Source organism: Ips typographus, linkage group LG16, assembly GCF_016097725.1.
Source record: "Ips typographus isolate SLU linkage group LG16, UJ_Ityp_2.0, whole genome shotgun sequence".
In the NCBI taxonomy this organism is placed as follows: domain Eukaryota; kingdom Metazoa; phylum Arthropoda; class Insecta; order Coleoptera; family Curculionidae; genus Ips; species Ips typographus.
The window spans coordinates 3,516,726-3,534,728 of record NC_138437.1 but is presented as its reverse complement, the minus strand read 5'-3'; the positions used below and the strand labels follow the sequence as shown (position 1 = coordinate 3,534,728).

The 18,003-nt window shown below is 31.9% G+C and overlaps 3 protein-coding genes across 9 annotated transcripts; 2 read left to right on the top strand and 1 right to left on the bottom strand.

The window, feature by feature from the left end:
* Positions 1-762: 762 nt before the first annotated feature.
* LOC145738831 (protein phosphatase methylesterase 1) lies at positions 763-6,432 on the top strand. The gene is made up of 8 exons (XM_081993914.1): positions 763-944; positions 1,419-1,608; positions 1,663-1,772; positions 2,298-2,537; positions 2,593-2,658; positions 2,713-2,930; positions 5,830-6,015; positions 6,071-6,432. Exons 1-8 carry the CDS (start codon positions 898-900, stop codon positions 6,229-6,231), a joined length of 1,218 nt encoding a protein of 405 aa, XP_081850040.1. The 5' UTR covers positions 763-897; the 3' UTR covers positions 6,232-6,432.
* A 1,192-nt stretch (positions 6,433-7,624) lies between these two features.
* Positions 7,625-10,685, bottom strand: MICU3 (Mitochondrial calcium uptake 3). Of its 2 annotated transcripts, XM_081993434.1 has the most exons (9): positions 10,379-10,685; positions 9,827-9,962; positions 9,661-9,771; positions 9,560-9,607; positions 9,418-9,500; positions 9,304-9,348; positions 8,171-8,660; positions 7,959-8,116; positions 7,625-7,902 (listed from the first exon to the last, which is right to left on the bottom strand). In XM_081993434.1, the coding sequence occupies exons 1-9, from the start codon at positions 10,571-10,573 to the stop codon at positions 7,837-7,839; spliced, it is 1,332 nt and encodes a 443-aa protein (XP_081849560.1). In that variant the 5' UTR covers positions 10,574-10,685; the 3' UTR covers positions 7,625-7,836. The 2 variants fall into 2 exon arrangements, with proteins under 2 accessions (XP_081849560.1, XP_081849561.1); XM_081993435.1 differs by lacking the exon at positions 9,304-9,348.
* A 220-nt stretch (positions 10,686-10,905) lies between these two features.
* Positions 10,906-18,002, top strand: LOC145738583 (palmitoyltransferase ZDHHC2). Of its 6 annotated transcripts, XM_081993438.1 has the most exons (7): positions 10,911-11,333; positions 11,483-11,604; positions 11,661-12,008; positions 12,063-12,192; positions 12,247-12,376; positions 14,339-14,422; positions 17,502-18,002. In XM_081993438.1, the coding sequence occupies exons 1-7, from the start codon at positions 11,201-11,203 to the stop codon at positions 17,602-17,604; spliced, it is 1,050 nt and encodes a 349-aa protein (XP_081849564.1). In that variant the 5' UTR covers positions 10,911-11,200; the 3' UTR covers positions 17,605-18,002. The 6 variants fall into 6 exon arrangements, with proteins under 6 accessions (XP_081849566.1, XP_081849562.1, XP_081849565.1 ...); XM_081993436.1 differs by having other exon boundaries at positions 10,907-11,333; positions 11,661-12,192; XM_081993437.1 differs by lacking the exon at positions 17,502-18,002 and adding an exon at positions 16,664-16,801 and having other exon boundaries at positions 10,908-11,333; positions 11,661-12,192.
* Position 18,003: the final 1 nt, after the last annotated feature.

The following is an 18,003-nucleotide window of genomic DNA, read 5'->3' as shown; positions in this document are numbered from 1 at the left end:
TACGTTTTCAAAAAAGTCACGCCTCTAGCGATCTGCTATCAGTGCTATCAAGTAATTAATGAGAAACCTACATAGTACATGATGTCTTAAATTTCTTGTTTTGTCAAAACTCTTCTAATTTAATCAGATTTTTGCGTGTTGCAAAATGGTGTACTGTTGTACCTATAAAATGATGTACTAAATATTAAAAGTGTATTTAAATATTGCGTAAATGCGAATATTACCAAAAATACTTGGTTTAAGTCTTCTTGTTACTTATTTTTCTTTGAACTAGTTTTCATAGACTTTTTTGCTGTAAAGGGTTATACCTGAAAATAAACGTAAATCTTATTTTATACTGAAAGAAGCTATTTTATTCCAATTCTAATAAAATTCTGTACATTTTTGTGACCGCGTATTGCTAACATTATCCGGCCTCTCTACATTCTATATAGAGGTCACTGGTTTCCCGTGGGTGACACCATCTGTCCGTGTTTCTTGAAACTACGTTTTTGCTACTTGAAATGATTGTACATTGTCTTTCCACTTTCCATATGACAAAACAATGCTTGGGATCATAAATTGGTTCATCAGCTACTGTGGAATTAATTTTCAGCTTTGTAAAATATTGAGAATTTTTTTTTTTTAGTTTCAAATTTTTGTGAAAACAAAAATCTTGACATATGGTGTAGGAACTGTTGAGCATGTTTTACCGATTTTTAATTTTACGTGTTGGCTACACTGTGTCGACTGTCGATGTCAATTTGTCAACTGTCAAAATTATAACATAACCATAACCTTAAATAAGTTTAATATTTTAAAACATTAGCTTGGGTTTTTTAAAAACTGAATTAACTCTCAGAAACTAGCATAAAAACTATTGACCAGTGAATTAAAACAACTAGGAAAGTTGTAAATATGTCGGACTTGCGAAAAACCGCACTTGGACATTCTCATAAAAAGCCGTAAGTACCAAAATTTGTTAAGCATTAGAAACAGTAGAGTCAACAAAACCAAGCAGTTTTATATACATTAGGCTCTGATACATTGCAGCTAGTCAGCAAAGTTTGTCTTTGATTCTCAAATTTGAGCCCCAGTACTCCCAGTTCATTTTACAAATAATGTACTTTAGATTGATGTTTATTTGGACCACTCCAGTTAGTTCAGTTCCTTTATTGACCTTGTAAGAGTGATTTTCTTCAACAAGGTTATTTACTTATGTCTGTTGTATCTACTCTATTATGTGAGGAAGTTATTCACTGTTTATTTTAATGTTTCTGTTGTTAGTTTTGCTACATCATTTTCTGTTCAGAATAAGGGCTCTTTATTTTACTAAGCTGTCTCTCTACATAACTGTTGCTACCCACTTGGCACACATTATATGTGTGTGTTTATAACAAACATAGAAGTTAATTTTTGTATAACTTCCTTTGTGACAGGCCACAGGTCAGTGTTGGAATGCCAACTCATAACTTTGCTCCAAAAAAATGGCTTGATTACTTTGACAAAGAAGAGTACATTGAAACTGATTCTGGAAAGCACCACATTTATGTCAAAGGATCATCAGGACCATTGATAATGTGTCTGCATGGAGGTGGCTATAATGGACTGACTTGGTCACTTTTTGCGGTAAGCTACAATTAAGGTTTTGTATGCAAATTAGGTTGTATTAATTCGTTATAGAAAGAAATATATGAAAACATTGAATGTCAAGTTGCAGCCATTGACTTCAGAGGACATGGAAACACTAAGACTGGAGATGATGGGGACTTGTCTTTGGAGACTTTGACAGAGTAAATATTGTTAATTCTATTATTTGGTTTGTTTGGTTGTTGATCATTTTGGTAGTTACAAAGGGTGTGATGAAGAAAAAGTTCTGTAATCAGCTAGTAATGTGTGCTGTTCCAGACTTTCTAGAAAGTAGACATAATTATATATTTATTATTTGAAACTATAAAAGGCAAACATTTTATGGATAATTTTTGTCTTTACTGGTATCTGTGTACCACTAATTACTCTGCATAGTCATAAAAGACATATGGGACAAAATTATACTGTCTTGTTTTATTGGGAAGTGGGAAGTATAAATGCATCCATTTATGTAGCCTCTTGTATTTCTGGTTGCATAATAACATGATTTCCAAACAGGTCCAATTCAATCTCATTATGAGATACAGAAACATAACTTTCATAGCTGCTAGCTACACATGAACCTTTATCCTAAACTGTTTACATCATGTATGTCACATACCTTGTAATTGTAAATTAATTAAAGTTGGACATTGATGCTTTTATTGATTGCAATATTGATTTTTTAGAGATATTGCTAGTGTTGCAAATATTCTTGCTGAAAGAACCAAATCCAAAACAATCTTAGTTGGACATAGTATGGGTGGGGCAATTGCTGTGAGTGCCTCCTACAGAATTGACTCATTGATTGGCTTGTGTGTTATTGATGTGGTTGAAGGAACTGCACTGGATGCTTTATCTTCTATGCAGAGCATTTTAAGAGGACGGCCAACTTACTTTAAAAGCATTCCACATGCAATTCGATGGTGGTAAGCACATTTTAAATCCCCTGTATAGTGCATTTACTAACTAAAAGTTGTGTAGTTTTAAAGGTGGACAATGCCACAACATTGAAGCTGCTAGAGTCTCAATGCCTGGACAAATTATTAAGTAAATGGCGCCTTGAAAAATCACGAAAGTATAATGAAACTGAACATTTTTTAGTTTAAAAACTGGTCAATTAGCTTGCGACGAGTGGAAGGATTTCGATAAAATTGATGTGACTGAGCTTTTGAGTTCAGACACTCGTCTTAAAGTATCAGAATCGTGCATTAAGGAAGTTGATGAAGAAGCAGCCTCTGAACAAAGTGATGGAAAAGCAGATAGCAGCTCTGAGCCTGAAGGATCTGCTTTTAAGAGACCAAGAACTTCTGATGAAAAAGGTAATGCTTTCATTAGTATTTTTATTACACTAAACCTGAATAACAAAGTGATATAATACTGGACTGCTGAATGAATCACTCTATATTGAATATTGTACCGTTTTACGAACCAAAACACCACTTCAAACTTTTACTTGCACTGTATATTTTGTTGGTTTACAATCAAAACTGACAACAACAAACTATGTACAACAGATTGAAAATTGTCAGGAATTTAATTGTGGAGAAAATACCACGAGAATTTAAGAAAAAAATGTAGAAAAGGCTCATCAAAAGTTTGAAAAAATTTAGATAAATTTGTAGAAATCACTTTGCTGCAAAAGCTGTTCAATATTCAACATAATAAGCTTAAATTGAATCTTAATTGGTAGCAAATTATTGATACAAATGACACTTTATAGTTCTGGTATCTGGATTTTGACATGCACTTGATATGACAGCTATAAATCTTTTGTCTTAAATACTTTGCTGTCATATCTTCAACCATAAACCTGTAAAATGCACTTTTGTGACTTAAATAAGTGGTAACAAAATGTTGCCCATACCAAATACTTTTTATAGCGCTATGACCCGGATTTTGAAATTTGCGGTGTATGTGACAGCCACCAAATGATTTAAAATAAAAAATCAGGTAATAATAACTGTCAAAACTTTCATTATAAAGTTGTTTAAGTTGAATTTGTCAAGTGGATGCAAAATATCACTCCAAGCAGCACTTTATAGCTCTAGGAGCAGGATTTTTTCTGTCAAATCACATTCTGAAACATGCAACCACTGAATTAAACGAAAAGCTGGAAAGATCGCCTAAGCAAGAAATTATGTTATTTGAATTAATTGATACAATTATTTACAAATCACTCATGAAGCTTACTAGTTTGTTTGATAACAGCCAGATAATCACTGTTACCCATTATTTGTGTCTTCTTACAATAAGGATTTAGTTTTATATTGGTATTTCGCACTTAACCAATAATCCAGCCTGCTGTTAATATTTCAATAAATTTAATGTAACGAACCAACTAAAGAATATAAATTAAATTATTTAAATAATTACTCAATAAATTACAACAAAAATTAACTTCAAAGTAATTAACGGTGACTAAAATGAGCGGGATGTATGCACCAACAACCTGTTGAACGTTATTACGATAAAGGACTACGTTTACCTGTTAGGTAAGTGTAACTTTATAACAAATTTGTAACTGTAACAATGAACAAAATAGTAATTTAATTACGATTTACTGTCTTAAAATCTACTCATTACACTTTATTTAGTTTAAAATGAAAAATCAGGTAATAATAACTGTCAAAACTTTCATTATAAAGTTGCTTAAGTTGAATTTGTTCAAGTGAAAGCAAAATATCACTCCAAGCAGCTCTAGTAGCAGGATTTTTGTCTGTCAAATCACATTCTGAAACATGCAACCACTGAATTAAACGACAAGCTGGAAAGATCGCCTAAGCGCGGAATGAGTCGGTATTCTGAGCCGACAAGGATGCAAAAGGGTGTTCAGGGCTGTCATTTTGCACCCTTGTGGTTTCGGCGGTTTGGCAGTTGTCCATTAATAGCACTCAAATGCTTTTTTTCCTTTCAACAGTTGTTGTGCATAGGTACAATGGCCAAAATGTGTGAAAACACTGGAAACCAAATCAGGACATTTAACTGACCTGGCAGATCATTCTTTTCAGAAAATTGCTTGAAACAAAAGTTGAAAACACCCACATAACACTACAATTTTATAAATATTAATAATTATTCAACAAACAGTTACCAAATATTAATTATTAATAATGCAATGAGTGTGATAAGCAGAGCTGAAATAAGTAGTCGCCGAAACTACTTTACGTAATAAGTAGCCATAAATTCAAATCTACTTGAAGTATTAAGCAAATATACTTTCAAGTAATAAGTAAAGTACTTACTAAAGTACTACTTTACGTATTTTTCCACGTTTAACCGACAATGACTCGCGACTGACCTGTTTAAGCTTGTTATGATTTCTTTTACTTATTTCCTTAAAATTTCTTTCACTACTAAACAAGTACTTCTTAAGAGTATGCAAATAATTTTAATACTTAAAAATACATTTAAATGTACTTAAGTAAAATAAAAACTTTCCTAAACAAATTATAAGTAATAAGTATTAGTTATTTTATTACTCAAGTACTTCATTTAAAATATACTAGTTACTTTTGAACTAGTATTCCATTTTTAAAAGTATTTCAGTAAACTACTTATTACTTTACTTCAAGTAGATTTTGGTACTAAGTAATCCAGGTCTGGTGACAAGGACGGATTTCTTATATGATTCAATGTATACAACTATGTCCCAACGGTCAAAACCTTCATTACGACGTATAAATTAGCTTAAGTTGAATTTTGTCTAAGTGAAAGCAAAATATCACTCCAAACAGTAATTTATAGCTCTACAAGCGGGTTAAATTTACATTTTAATCGACAAAAGTGTCAGAACGTATACTAGATGTATAAAATAGCTTGCGTTGTAACATGTTAAAGTTACTAATTGCAAATTGAAGTTCAGGACGGATTATGCTTCATATTTCATGTTTTTATTGTGACAAACAAAAAGCAAGCTTAAGAGAATGTTTTCGGTAGTAAAGAGAATTTAAACATTTTGTAAAAGAAAATTCCCGTTAATTTACCGTTTTTAGTGGAGAAAATTTCCTCTCAACTATCTACTAGTCCTAGACCAGCTGCCACTATGAGCTTCTATGAATTGGCTCACTCTCTCTCACCCTTCAAAACATGACATATGTCCTTCTCTCTTACAAACCACTATACTACAACGTAAACAATACAATATGCGGAATAACAACAAATAACTGAAATTTCCTTTTGTGATACGTTAAGAAGCAGTTTCAAAGTAATCTATTACAGACACCAGCACAGGAGATGACGTTCCAAATTACGGGTGGAGAATCGATCTAAGTAAAACTGAAAAATATTGGCAAGATTGGTTCCAAGGATTGTCTGAAAGATTCTTGGGTACTAGGGTACCCAAAATTTTGATTTTAGCCAACATATTCGGCCTCGATACTAAGCTCACAGTGGGACAAATGCAAGGTAAAATTTACAAAAACAACTACTCTAGAAATATTACACATTAAGCGGTTTTCAGGAAAGTTTCAACTGCAAGTCTTGACTAAAACCGGACATGCGGTGCACGAAGATCAACCACGCCAAGTGGCCGAACTTTTAAGTATTTATTTAGTTAAGCAAAAGTGTGCCGAGGTAAAACCTGGCTTTACTGTGCCGCTATACCCGAATACTTGCTGTTAAGAGATTTAAAGAAAACTGTGACGTAATGGCGTCTTACTGATATTATTTTTTTGTCGGCTTGATACGTTAAACAGTATTTATTTATTTTTCAATTTGTTTAGGTAAAATACTGTGGATAAGTGTTGTACTTCTTGGCTGACTTGTTCAGCCAATTAAGTGTTTAAGGTGGGTCGTTCTAATAAAGTTTTGTTTGTCCTGCCACCTTTTTTTTTACGTCCATATCCCTCTATAAAACCCAATTATTGATTAAATTGTGATTGCTTCAAACTAGAAGTAGAACTATGTAAGGGAATAGAAAAGCAATTTCTTTCTTTATCTCACTTTGACTTGCATGTCCTACTATAAGTCTATTTTGTTTAAATCTTTATCAAGTTACATAGTACTCCAGCAGGTTTCTAAAAGTAAATGACAAAAAAGGGTTTGAAAGTCTGTTTCTTGTAGAATCAGTTCCGCAGATTGATTTTCCACAGGTTATCTTTTTCTGGATATACAGGGTAAGGTAAAAAGAATTGAAAATGTATTTTTCAAAGTGTATGACTAATCTTCTGTACTCTGTATAACCCCGGCTTCACATATTGGTGCCAACTTTGGCCCCAACGGTATTCGGCCAATGTGTGGACCGGAAAAATCGCGTTAGGGTCAATATTGGCGCCAGCAAATAGGCATTTCGGAGAAACAGTATTAAAAATTACGAGAAATTTGCCATGAGCAGTTGTCAATTTCCAATTCAATCAAGTCGATTACTATATGCAAAAACTAGATCTTGTGTTTCTGCTCTTCTGATAATATGCCTGGTTTTCTGTAAAAGTTGGATTTTCTATCAGAGACACAGAAGTAGCAGGAGATAAATTTAGGTTTCTTGACAATTGGCGAATGTGACAAGCATTAGGAGTAATTAAAATTTACTTTACGTTTGTACTTTTTTTATCGCTGATTTGCTGCAAAAATTCACAGAGAGAAATCACAAGCACAGATTTATTTGTTGCAGCAAAAGCAATTATATTGACTGTGTAAGTTATTTAAATACTGATGATAATATGGTTTTGGTACAGATGTTTCAAGTCCAATTGATTTTCAAAAACCCAGAGAGCAAGCTATGACGTCAAAATACGCCTATAAGACGTTATTTAAGTCTCAATTACTAGTTTTCTCACCAAATCATCCAGTGGTAACGTTCTATGACGTCAGTTATGTCTACAAGATCTTCAGTGAAAATTACATTAAAAAGGAACGTCTTATAATATTATATAGCCTTGTGAAACGTTACAGAACGTTGCAAACGTCATTTGGACGTCTTGAGACGCCATTTTGCTAATTAGGAAATCAAGTATATTGTAAGAATCATTAATATTTAAATTTTCAAAAAAAAAATCAGAAGTAGAAACAACCCTGCCAATCAACAAACAAACATATATATTTTATGAATTAACAAAACAACAATAATACACACAAAACCAAGACTAGAAACAGTTACGGCACAAACATTTTTTTAAAACTAATACAACCCAGAACTTTTCAGTCTAACTTTAAACAAAATAATTATTAGTATTCGAAGCAGTTAAATTTGGAGTTGAGCGCTTTGCACTACACCACAACGATCCCCTCTTACTTCCTCATTTCTTGCTTCAAACAAGATTTGAATGCCTGCCACCCCTTGCTTTTTACGTGAGACTAGAAGTACATTTAACTTGTAGATATGATCTAATAATAAAAATGTTATCACTTACTTTAAGTCCTCTATGAAGTCGGTCTTTCATAATAGCAATAAACTCACGGTAACTCAAAAGACCATCACCATCCTCATCAAAAATTGCGAATACCGTGTGAACCAAATGGGGACTCAAATTAGTTCCGGTGCATATTTTAACAGCCCTGCGGAACTCGTCTAAAAAACTCTTAAAATAAGCACCTTCAGAAACACAATTACTACTTAAGATACCTTTACAAATTGGATGATCTGCTAAAGTGTACATTTGCATAGCAATGCTAAAATCTTCTAGATTATTCAGGAACTGTCCAAATACATAAAATTCCTCAAAAGTGATGCCTCTAGCATCCTTAATTCTTGTAAAAAGTCGGTCAAGATACTTAGCATTTTGTTCTGCGTCTAACTGAGTGTATCGCAATAAAATCTTGGCAAAATCTATTTCCGATATTGTAGGAAGGCCTTTAGAAAACTCGCTAAATTCCAGTTCCAAAATTTCCGTTTGCAAGTTAACCATGAACTTCCTGAAGCTTTCAAAATTAAGGTCTCTATTTCCCTTTGGCCCGAAAAAGTGGATCAAAAGCGATGTATCGACGACGTGTTTTCGTTGCAAACCTTGATCGTCGTTTATGAATTGTTCATGCAATGCTTCAGCTTTAAGAGCCTCATTTTCTATCGAAAGCCCCCTTTTGTCCTTCCATGCATGACTAAATATTTTTTCCATCTATACAAAATTATACACTACATTTCATGTTGATTTTAGGTTAGTAAATGTGTTGAAATGTTAATTTATGCCTTATAAAAAATGCAAGTTATGAGTTATGACTAAATTCTAATTATTAGTAGACTTAAAGACTGTCTGTCACCTTCACCCAATACCGAATCTCAGTTAAATATTACCTTCAATTATCAGAGTGTGGCTGGTAGTAGGTAGACTAGTGCCTTCATCTGACCTATTTATTAAAGGGTGTTAAAATCCTACTCAATATTCCCTCAATAAAAATTAACTTTTTGATACAAATAATGAATATGATTTTTTTTAACGTGCATTTCCATGAGAAAAGTTTACCTTGAATAAGAGTTTTAATGTTAGCTAGTTCAAATCAACTATGAAAATTTATTATTTCCTTCAAATACAGATAAGTAAGATAATAAATTTTACTTAGAAATTACTAACATATTTTACACAAATATAAGCTATTATCCACAAGCCTAGGGTATACTCAAAAAAATTACACACAAAAACACAATCATAGATTCTAGAAAGCATTTAGTTTGATGTGGTTAGCAGTAAATTCAAAATAAAACACAATTAGGTATATAGTTTAATTAATTCACTTTCAAAGACAATTTAATTTTTCACTTACAGTTTCATAATTTTCAAACTTTTTACCAATCAGCAACCTTTCAATCTAGTTGTGTAGTGATAAGAATTGTAAACATGTAATGATATTTTTGGTAGTTTCATTTAGTTGACTTACCACAAGAAATTCATTCTTGTCAACACGTTTGTTTCCATCAGTATCAAACATATTGAAGGCAATGCGAAAACCTGACTCTGGTTCTATAAGAGAGAGATTATTTAATAACAAGTGTTACTAGAATGACAAGTTTCTCACTTACTGGTCAAAATTGACAAAAGAAACAGGTATTCTGTGTAGGAAATAATACCTAAAACAACATTTTTGCAAAGAACTGTTAAAATGTTTACTGAATTCATTTACCTTTGTGACGCAAAGAACGAAACATGTGAGGAGTACCTTCACTTAAAGGAGGAGTTGAACTTGTAATATCAGCAATGTCATTTTTTGTTAAAAGTTTTCTTCTAAATTTGGCTAAAAATTTACAACTCTTACATTTAATGCTAGTCAATCAGATGAAATAACCTACGTCTTGGCTCTGCTTCTACTACAGACTCCAAAAAATCTTGAGGGGTCATGTACAATTGCCCATCATGTTCAACTGAAGCAAATCTAATAAATGTTTTTTCTCTCACTGTTAGTTTTACAACTTTTGGATCCCCTTCCTCAAAAATAATAGTTTTAAATTAAAATAGGTGATATTAAGCAAATTGTACCTACTTATTTGAAAAAAATTACCAGGTTAATTAAATTTATAGTGTTACAAGCTCATAACAGTCATAACCAACTGTAACAATGAGGCAATTCAAGCAAAGGATTTAGTGGCAAAGCCCAACATGTTAGTAAGATCATATATCTATACCAATTTAGTTTTGTGCCTACATTACACAACCTTGAGTTACAAACCAAAGAGAACATGTCTTATATGACTTCCTGTGAAACTACATCATAAAATTTAAAAACATTTTTCTGGAAATGCCATAGAAGCTCAAACTGATAAGTTGTAGATCCCTCAAAGGAGCAACATCATTAGCTTTACATTGGTCTGAGGTATTTGAGGCTGAAATAGTTCATTACTTACATTTTTCACTTGGGCGGCATCAACTTTAGCAAAATTAAACGTTTCATAGGCTCCACAAAGCAAAATGCCTCCTGCAACTGCTTTTAAATATATTGAAGGGGTTGAATACTGAGCAGAAGATCTGGAGAAAAACCTAATAATGTTCAACTGCTTTGTCTTTAAATTACGTAGCAAAATTCTATTAATATTTGCCATAATTGGTATTATAGTAGAAGTTTAGCTTAACTTTTTTACATTTATACCTAATATTAATTACCATAAAAAAATAATAACAATAAACAATCATTGACATATGACATATAAAAATTGTTTAACGAATTGACAAATGACGCAACAAATTTCAGTTGCTGGTTGAGGGTAGAGAGTGACTAACCAAATTTCATATCCTTATCTAACTAATGACACTTCGATAAGTGTTATCTCTTTTTATCATTTTGATGCTGTTCTAGTTGCATAGCAAGTTGTAGGCAGTTGGGAGCTGTCAAAATTGAGTCATTACTGAATATTGACTTATTGACTCATTGACAGGTAAAAGTAATCAAATAATAGCATAACATAACCTGTCTGTAGTACTGATTTAGCATAATGTAATGTAGAATGAAGGTCTGTGGCAGACAAAGTAATGATCAAATTATGAAATAATTGTGCTATGGATTACCTATTTATTAAAATTTAACTTAAAAGTGCAAATTTTGATACTAAACTTGCATTGCATTCCTACTAAAGTATGTTATCAAGAACCCCGCCCTACCTGTTCATTGGGATACAAGGAAAAGCTAGCTTATAAGACTTATAAGACTGATTCATCTGACAAGTTTGGTCATGGCTTTACCTGGGACGGAAAATCGAGGCTCTTGTTTTTGGTGCCTTAAGGCAGTCAAATGGATTCCAGTTCTTTTTATAAGTATAATTGTAGGATGGTCATATTATGCTTATGTGATACAGCTGTGTCTTGGTAAGTCTGTTTTTAGCTTAACTTCAATAGCCCCAATGCCCCAGTTATGTCCTAATTAATTATACCTGTGCTAAATAAATTCACCTTCAATGTAGGCAAAAAGTTTAAAACTTGATGAAAATTACTTAATTGGTGACCTTAATTTACAGTAACTGTTGAATCAACCATAGAAAAAATTCTCTACCTAGTCTTCTATCATTTGTTTTTTGTGATGTTCTGCTGGTGTTATGCCCAAACCATTTTTACAAACATTGGACGAGTACCTGGAAGTGTAAGTGTACAAACTCTTTTGTGTATAAACTGTGGTTGAACTGAAACTTTTTTCAGTTCAAAATACCAGAAGCTGATTTTGAAGCTATTATACAAAACAATACATCACTAGAAAACCAAAACAGAATATTAGATAATTGTGCAAAGAATTTACCTGTTAGAAATGTAACTGTAGCAGGAAGCATTAGGTTCTGTGAAAAATGCAGAACTATAAAACCAGATCGCACACATCATTGCTCAGTTTGTGGCGAGTGTGTCTTGAAAATGGATCATCATTGTCCCTGGATCAACAATTGTGTGTGTTTTACAAATTATAAGTATTTCGTCCTTTTCTTGGGATATGCTTTACTTTATTGTATTTATATATGTTTGACTTCTGTAAGATACTTTATTGCATTCTGGAAGGTATGTAGTGTATTAAAACACATTAAGAAAAATTACAACATTTTTTTGTTTCAGGGGGACTTACAAGGGATGGGCAGATTTAATATACTATTCCTATTCTTTGTAGCTATAATGTTTGGTGTCAGTTTGATGTCTTTATTTGGGTACCACTGTTACCTAGTTCTTGAAAATAGAACAACACTGGGTAAGTTAAGAGATTATTAAGTTAGAATAAACTTAAGCTGTATTGGTTTTGTAGAAGCATTTAGGCCACCAAGTTTTAGAGGAATTGGACCTGATAAGTATGGTTTTCATTTGGGCAGATTTAGAAATTTTAAAGAGGTGTTTGGAGATGATCCAAAAATATGGTTTTTGCCTGTAAAAACAAGGTAATTGTTTTTTAAATATTATTTATTTTTTTCAAGTTTGACATTGATATCTGTGTATTATAAAAAATTGGTTTACCACTTGGTAGTTTAAATGGAGTTGATCATTGTGGTGGTTTATTATAAGTTAAGTTGTTATTTGTGCCAGTTTTTATTTCCTTTACAGGTGTTGTTCACTGTTTTAATGATTTTTACAGTGGCATATTATAGTGTTTTGCAGGTGGTTACTTGTTCTAGTACAGCACAGCTTAGTTGCTTGTTTTTACAAAAAAAATCTTAAATTAAGAGGTATTTAAGGGTATTTTCTCAAAGCAAATTCAGGTTAAGTAGAAACTAACCTACCTCTGTTTGCAATTTAACAGTATTTTTTATTTCTTGCTTGAAAATAGTGTTTATATCTATTAAAAGATGGCAGAATTCCATCTTTTTAAATACAAAGTATTTACAGATTTTTTAAAAAATACATATTTTCCCAAGTTTTTTCTCTATGAAAACCTTATCTACCTATACGTAATGGTAAATTTAGCAGTATCATGCACATTCTTGTGAGTTTCATTTAAATTGACATCCCACCAGTTATTTTGAATCTCATATTGGTTGGTATTTCTGGCTAATAGGTGAAAGAAGTTTTCTATCTCATGACAATGGGCAGTGATTGTAAATTGTCCTTCAGGGCAGATGGACTGTCTGAAAGAAATATTTCTTTGCCTTAAAGCTTCTTCCATAAGCATTCTTGTGTGGTAGAACGGTAAGTGACTGCATTACAAATATAAACGCGCAGCTTAAATAATTAAACAATGACAATCCCCTCACACACACACACAATACATGAAACACATTAAAAAAAATACAATAAAACACTTCAAGAAAGTGATACCCTATTCATAATAGTTTACTATAAAACTTTATATTATGGATCTTGGTCATAAAATATAACAGACAAAACAAAATGCAAGTACCAGTGCAGCAACTTCCGTAAGTATAACCAGAATAATCTGTACTAAACTCATAGGGAACAATAATAAATTCGATTTTACGGTACCAGTCCTTGATGTTGCAAGAGATTACAAAAAAACTCTGGAATGCTGAATATCAACAAGCATAAAACCAAAGCAGTAAATTTTATGTCTGACACTCAAAATATTTACATTTTAAAGAAAATCTAATACAGAACACCAGATCCCTTCTTTCATGGTTTATTTGTTTGGGTTATTTGCTACTGTAATCATTTGATAGGTAATGTTTTCATTTTTTTAGAGTTACCAAATTTGTTTCCATAAATTATCAGTTATTCTCCTACATTGAAGTCCTCTTCGTGTTCATAGAGTAACCACTTTTGTTTTTACAATGTTTAAGCTTATTGTTGTCTTTCCTGCAGTTTAAGTAAACCATTTAAAAATTCCAGTTGTTATTAATCATTATAGTTTTCTCTTTTAAATAATGTTTAGATAGTAGTAAATGAAACGTCGACGTATTCAAATAGAAGCCTGAATTAATTAACTCTATACAGTTCTACTTTCAGTGGCTATTTCACTTGACAAATATTTTCGTAGCTTAAAGTTACCTCCTTTGTTATTCTTCGACTTTAAAGGGGTGTGATATATAATAGTTTTAACTTCACGTTGATAAAATACCCCTTAATTAGTATATTCTTATTAATTTAAGGTTATTTTTATAAAATGAGCAATTAGGCCAACCTGTACTAGACGCGTTTAATTTTGTCGCTGTATATTAATAAATTAAACAGTTTCTTTCCAGTACTAGTTTGGGTGTTTAGTTGGTAATGCACTTGCTGGATATAATGTTACTTTTTTATAGACACATTATTATTATCATTATGTAATAAAAAAGGTTGATTACTTTGCGGTTAAAAGAATTGCGGCACGGGATTCACATCTCTGGTTAACACAGAGAACACTAAAATTTCGTTCTTTTATCAGAGTATTGAATTAAGTAATTTTCTAGTTTGGGGGATGGTGTACAGTACCCTATTCATTCGAAACACCAGCAAGTTGCAAATTACAACTCCATGGACAACCTACAAAACAGGTCAGATACTTTCAATGTGCTTACGGCTGTATAATGTTAGATGTTTTATAATATATTATTAACCAAATTTGTTTTACTTTTAATTGGGAAAGAGTGTAGCCAGGACTTGTTTATAAACAATTTATTTGAAGATATGTAATTTAGTTGTAATACTTTTGTCAAAAATCTTGGCTGCAGGCTTGATTTAAATAACATATATAATTTGTAAGGCAGTTTTCTTTTTGACTTTACTATGGTGCTTCTATAACTTTGCGTTCCCTATTTTATTAGCTATTTCCCTCCAGTTTCAATTGATCAATCGATTATTTAAATGTTTTATGTTATTTGTGTTTTTAAATATGTTTCAGTTACGTTATACACCGTGTTTTTTTTACTAATGAATTATCAGACAGTACACTTTTCTTACACAAGTGTTTTTTTTCAATTTGTTTTCTTTGTTTTCACTAATTTTGTCCGACGTAAATAAGTATGTAAAACAATGATATTTAATTTCGGCTATTAAAATTTCACAATCCATTTAAACGATCATTGACAATGAAACCATTTAAAAAGGAAATGGACTGTCTATGGACAAAAAAATAGAATTTACTTAACATAATAAATAAATCAAAATCCTATTTTCGCTATGATAGTATCTTGTGGTCTTAGGTAAACGGCAACTGTGACCTCCTCTTGTAACACTTCCAATGAAAATTTATCTAGTTCAGCTTTGTAGAACTATTAATTGGACATTGTTGCTGTTTACAATTTTGCAGATGGATGTAGTCATTTTTTCTTAGCCTGAACAGTATTACTAAGGGTCTGACATTGAATCTGTTATTGGTTTAAACACCGGAAGTGATACGTCTTCAATGCTGCTACTAGACTCAAAAAATACATCATACATTTTTTTTTTAATAAAATGCAACATATCAGCAATTGTAGGAGTTTTTATTATCTAACCTGCATGAATTGTAGATTATTATGTATATAAATTAAAAATCATCGTATATAAAACAAATGTAACACTACAAGGTGGTTTCTTATTGTATATTGTGACTAATACATATTCAGAAACATTTTATAACATAGTATAAGTATAACGAATAACGGGAATTTTCGCTGGCAATTCTGGTTTTCACTGAATCACTTTGTTCACTCTTAGGATTAAAGGGTGTTTTTTACAACTTACTATGTGATTTTTTAATCAAAATGATTAATGTGACTTCAGAAAAATGTGGTATTTATTCCTCTCTTGAGTAATTGATTATTAATACGGCTTAACTCTTACATATAGCTTTTTCTAACACTTAGTTCACTTACTAAAATGAGGTATTAAATGACACATTCTTCAGCCCACATAGCAAAATTGTATGCCTGGCAGTTACTTTCAGACAGGGGTATATTCTCAAATATATGCCCAGTATATGAAAGTATATTCCCAATACGTGCCTGGCATATTACTTTGTCCCTTTTGTTCATGTGCCAGGCATGTTTCTCATGAATCTATAAATAACATTGATGTAGACGGAAATTTCAAAAATTTTTAATAATTTTTGTTTGGTTTGCGCGTTGTAATCTTCTTGTGCTTGAATTAGCTCAACGGCTGAATGAAAATGTAAGGTTTTAAAATAAGACATACTTATACATATTTTGCATTTCTTATATCCATTTATAGTTTATACTATATTTTCATTATTCTCATTTAATCATTCAGTTTGAAATAGTGTGGTATATCTTGTAACAATTTTACGAAACTGTTTTCAATTTATACCAAACTATACTATAGAGACCAGTTTTCACTTGTCAGACATACCCCTGGCATATACTTATTGGAATATTTAAAAAGTTAAATTTGTACAGCAGCCGGGTATGCCAGGCATATTCTCAAATTAGCTATGTGGGAGATATAAAAAATTGAATTTTATAAACAAACAATAATAGGTAGTGAAGGCGCACAGGAATTTTTTTACCAGTTGGTTTTGATATACCGGGTGTCCCAAACAAGTTTAGGAATTGTTTCTATAAAAATGTTATTCTATTCTGAATTTTGTGGCACCTTGTATTTAATTCATCACTTTTAGTATGGGAGCAGTTTTGAAGACAATCAATATTAATCATTGCAATTGTAGTATATGACAGCTGGGGTTTGTGGTGAAAAGTTGAAGTGGCGGATTTGCACCTTGGGGTTTTAACAATAACCGATTCAATTGCACGATAGAATCGATTTAGGACGTTTTAATTGACTGCATTTTTCTTAAGGAGCCGCAGTGAGGTTGAATCCGAAACCAGTAAACTGAATCCTGGGAGTACCGAAATATCCATATAGTTTAGTGTCAGTGTGATTATTGATCAAAAATAATAAATGTGGTTACTTTGTAATAAACTTTTTAAATATTATAGTTTTTTGTTTTGTAATTTTCAATCCTTTTTAAATGGAGTTTTGAAGGCGGAACTAGAAACTGGTTTCAAAAGTATAATTAATAATGTTCTCTAGAGTTGTGTTCCTGACGTATATGTAGCGGAAACTAACTGATACTGAACTCTAAAGCGGTCCAGTGTATTTAGGACTATTTTATGTGACACTAGTTTATTTACACGTGCCAACGGACTGTTTATTACGGCGAGAAAAAGTTGATCCAAATACGGGTGTGATACTACATTAACACGTAGGAGAAACAGCAAACCCAATTAACGCTTGATTGATATTTTACACCATAGAACCAACACAATGTGCAATGAAACAATTACAGTTATTTGCTACCATAATTTATAAATGAGTAGTTTAATGTGTGACTAACATTTTGCGGTCTTCCACCCTGCGGTATTGTAATAGTGTATTTAAGGGATGATGTTAGAATATTGCAGCTTAGAGCGGACGTTCGTCCCACATGTGTAGTTAAACTTTAGAAACATTAATGTTGTTTGACAAATTCTAAATGCAATTGGGTATATTTTCAAAAGTTCTTATTACCCACGCAGCAGATATTTCAACACTGCAAATTAATTAAAATAAAGCGTGGGTATATGTTTGTAGTATAACCATTAACCTGCTTCTGTCTCATTATAAAATAAAAATAAATAACTTTTCTCTCTGTAGTCTGGGGGATGGTGTTTCGTATCCTCAAATGCATTTTAACGAGGACCAGGAAGGGTTGCTGCACGAACGCTCGTGTGAAGAAGAAGAAATGTGGTATCCGTAAGTTTTTCTACTTCGTGCAAGTTTCACTTAAATCATAGTACCTAAGTTTGTACCTTTAATAATGCTGTCTATTCCATAGCTCTCTGTGATTTTTAAATAATAGATTTATTATAAGAAATAATAGGCTATAGGTGTCACAATTTCATTCGGTTATATTGTCTTATTAAGTAATAGTGTATTATGTTGTCTCGTACCGAATTATGAGGAGTATGAGGACTTGTCTGGATTTTGAGAAATTCTAGACTTCTATTTAAGAACGATGAGTCAATCGTTAATTGTATTAAATTGAGAAACTTTTTTAATGTAATAAATTATTGTACATTAGAAAAAATATATATATAAATAATCATATACATACATATATAGTGAATAAAACATAATTTATGTTGCTACTTGTAAT

What these genes read in the sequence shown, in the direction of transcription:
- MICU3 (XM_081993434.1), bottom strand. Translation starts at nt 10,573, where the DNA reads ATGGCAAATATTAATAGAATTTTGCTACGTAATTTAAAGACAAAGCAG. An exon ending in AGTAGAAGCAGAGCCAAGAC is followed by an intron (nt 9,772 to 9,826) that starts GTAGGTTATTTC and finishes GTAAATTTTTAG; the next exon opens with CCAAATTTAGAAGAAAACTT. An exon ending in TCGTTCTTTGCGTCACAAAG is followed by an intron (nt 9,608 to 9,660) that starts GTAAATGAATTC and finishes ATGTTGTTTTAG; the next exon opens with GTATTATTTCCTACACAGAA.
- LOC145738831 (XM_081993914.1), top strand. Translation starts at nt 898, where the DNA reads ATGTCGGACTTGCGAAAAACCGCACTTGGACATTCTCATAAAAAGCC. An exon ending in GGACATTCTCATAAAAAGCC is followed by an intron (nt 945 to 1,418) that starts GTAAGTACCAAA and finishes CCTTTGTGACAG; the next exon opens with GCCACAGGTCAGTGTTGGAA. An exon ending in ATGCCTGGACAAATTATTAA is followed by an intron (nt 2,659 to 2,712) that starts GTAAATGGCGCC and finishes AACATTTTTTAG; the next exon opens with TTTAAAAACTGGTCAATTAG.
- LOC145738583 (XM_081993436.1), top strand. Translation starts at nt 11,201, where the DNA reads ATGGCTTTACCTGGGACGGAAAATCGAGGCTCTTGTTTTTGGTGCCTT. An exon ending in TGAAAATAGAACAACACTGG is followed by an intron (nt 12,193 to 12,246) that starts GTAAGTTAAGAG and finishes TTGGTTTTGTAG; the next exon opens with AAGCATTTAGGCCACCAAGT. An exon ending in TTTTTGCCTGTAAAAACAAG is followed by an intron (nt 12,377 to 14,338) that starts GTAATTGTTTTT and finishes GTAATTTTCTAG; the next exon opens with TTTGGGGGATGGTGTACAGT.